Here is a 2,244-nt window from a genome sequence, read left to right on the forward strand (position 1 = left end):
ATATATATATATTATTTTTTTTTTTTTTACAATATATAAAAACAAGCCTTTTAATAAAATATTATTAAAGTTTTGCATTTTTAATTTATGGAAAAGGAGCATTTCCAGAATAAATTTCAATGTTTTCTTTGTTGCAGTTATATGCATTGGAGCGCTTAATATATGTTTTATGTAGTTTTTTATGTTTATTGCATAAATCCTTATAAATAATAGAAATATCAAATACCGTTTTTTCAAACAGTATATGAAAGCCCCAGGTGAGAAAAATAAATTACATTAACTAATATTAATTGGCAATGAGCAATCCAATTGTTACAGTATTTATTCATCTTTTGTTAATGTTAGTAAATAAAAAAACTATTCATTGTTAGTTCATGTCAGTTTCATTAAATATTATGAACAGATACTGCCTTTGATTTTAATAAAGTATTAGTAGATGTTTTCATTGTTAATTATTGTAAAATGATACCAAGAAAGAAAGAAAGAAAGAATTATTCAAACAACTACAGCTAGTCCTAGAAGAAAAACAGCTGTTTTGCTGAATGAGTAATGGATATGGATATAGGTCAGTAGGTTTAGAGGTGCGTCCAATAACTAGACAGAACAACCTAATTAAATCAGACCACCTGTCAAAAAGTTGATCTTTATCACAATACATATATGATGAAAAAGAGAGGTTTTTGAGCTGCTATTCAGGCTACAGCATCCCCTGACATTAATGAATTTTAAAAAGGAAACAGTCTTGTTTGATAGTCATCATAATTTATTTAGTGATGTTAGGAAGGCAAAAACAAGGTTTACACACTTCAAAAGCTGAATATTCACACTGTGATTGGATGAAGCCAACCCAACTAACAGGGAACGCTGACTTTCATTAATATTTTGTAAGGGTTATAAGACAAAACATTCTTAAAGTAATGTTTATAGAACGTTCTTATAACATAATTAATATTTGTTATACGTTCTCATAATGTTGAGAGGAAACATGTTCTTGGAATGTCCTTATGATGTTATCTGTATGTTCGCAGAACTTGTTCAGAACTGTTCAATAACATTCTTCAGGAATAGCAATGTAACATTCTCATACCATTTTCAAAACGATATAATGCAATGTTCCTCTAATGTTTGCATAACCAAGAAAAACGTTCTTTAAATGTAAAAAAAAAAAAAAGGGTGTTTTGAACATTGAGAGAACATTCAAATGTAACATTCTCATAACGTTTACAAAATGATACAATGGAATGTTCCTCCAACGTTCGGATAGAAAAAACGTTCTTTAAATGTGAAAAATGGGTATTTTAAACGACGAGAGAACCTTGAAATGTAACATTCTCATAACCTTTTGGAATGTTCCTGTAACGTTCATAAAAAGAAACATTCTTTCTACATTCAAAAAACGGACGTTCAAACGTTTCAAAAAGAAATAACGTTTTTATAACTTAATGGGAACGTTAACGAAACGTTCTTTGCCGTTTGCTGGTGTGACGGGAAGAAAAGCCGCATCCTTACCGACAAGGTCGACGTTCTGCTCGCAGGAGAACCAGATGCCGGTGTGGAACTTCCTCAGAACAAACTTATCCTCGCCGGTCTCCCAGATATACTGAACCAGCCGGCTGTCGTTGATGTTCGAGCTGTTGTACCTAATGCAGTGCGTCTGTTTGACGGTCACCGGTCCGGTACAGAAGGGCTTGACAACTTTCCGGTTCCCCTCGCACCAGTAGCTGGTGGTCAGCGCGGATATGGCGAGGATCAGCGCGAGGAAGTTCAAGGTGAGCGCGAGCGAGGCTCTCCGCCGCCGGTCCATCCCCATGATGATGAACACGGATCCCGCTGCTGTTTAACCCCGGTGGTTTGTCATGTGTTGGCGTGCAGTGCTTCTTCTCTCGCTGCTCTCACAGAGTTCTGCACGCTGAGCTCCTGCGCGCTTCATTTCTCATGTGATGTCAGACACACAATGAAAGCACGAGGCCACATCGCCCAGTCAGATATTCCCCGTCAAATATGTAAATCAGCATGGATCCAGTGCTCACAAAGAACCCTGCCAACATCTGGATCTCCTTCTGTATGAGCTGACACAACTCAGTGGACTATAACAAGTGTGTTTGCAATTAGGCTACCTCTGGCGTTGTTTAGGTTTAGGGTATAATTTTTAGGTTAGGCTATAAAAACGTTGTTTTTGAGATGTTTCTAAAACGTTAAACGTCCAGTTTATGAGTTATTTAATGGGATAGTTCACCCCAAAAT

General features: G+C 36.2%; 1 protein-coding gene across 1 annotated transcript in view; it reads right to left on the minus strand.

Moving 5' to 3' along the window:
- gsg1l2b (gsg1-like 2b) overlaps positions 1–1,934 on the minus strand; it is an 18,047-nt gene extending 16,113 nt beyond the window's left edge. Inside the window, exon 1 of the mRNA XM_016440801.1 lies at positions 1,510–1,934. Within this exon, the coding sequence (XP_016296287.1) occupies positions 1,510–1,810 (301 nt within the window). The 5' untranslated portion in view covers positions 1,811–1,934. The remainder of the gene's footprint in view (positions 1–1,509) is intronic.
- Between the last annotated feature and the right edge of the window lie 310 nt (positions 1,935–2,244).

Source organism: Sinocyclocheilus anshuiensis, unplaced genomic scaffold, assembly GCF_001515605.1.
Source record: "Sinocyclocheilus anshuiensis isolate Anshui unplaced genomic scaffold, SAMN03320099.WGS_v1.1 scaffold454, whole genome shotgun sequence".
Taxonomy (NCBI): Eukaryota; Metazoa; Chordata; class Actinopteri; order Cypriniformes; family Cyprinidae; genus Sinocyclocheilus; species Sinocyclocheilus anshuiensis.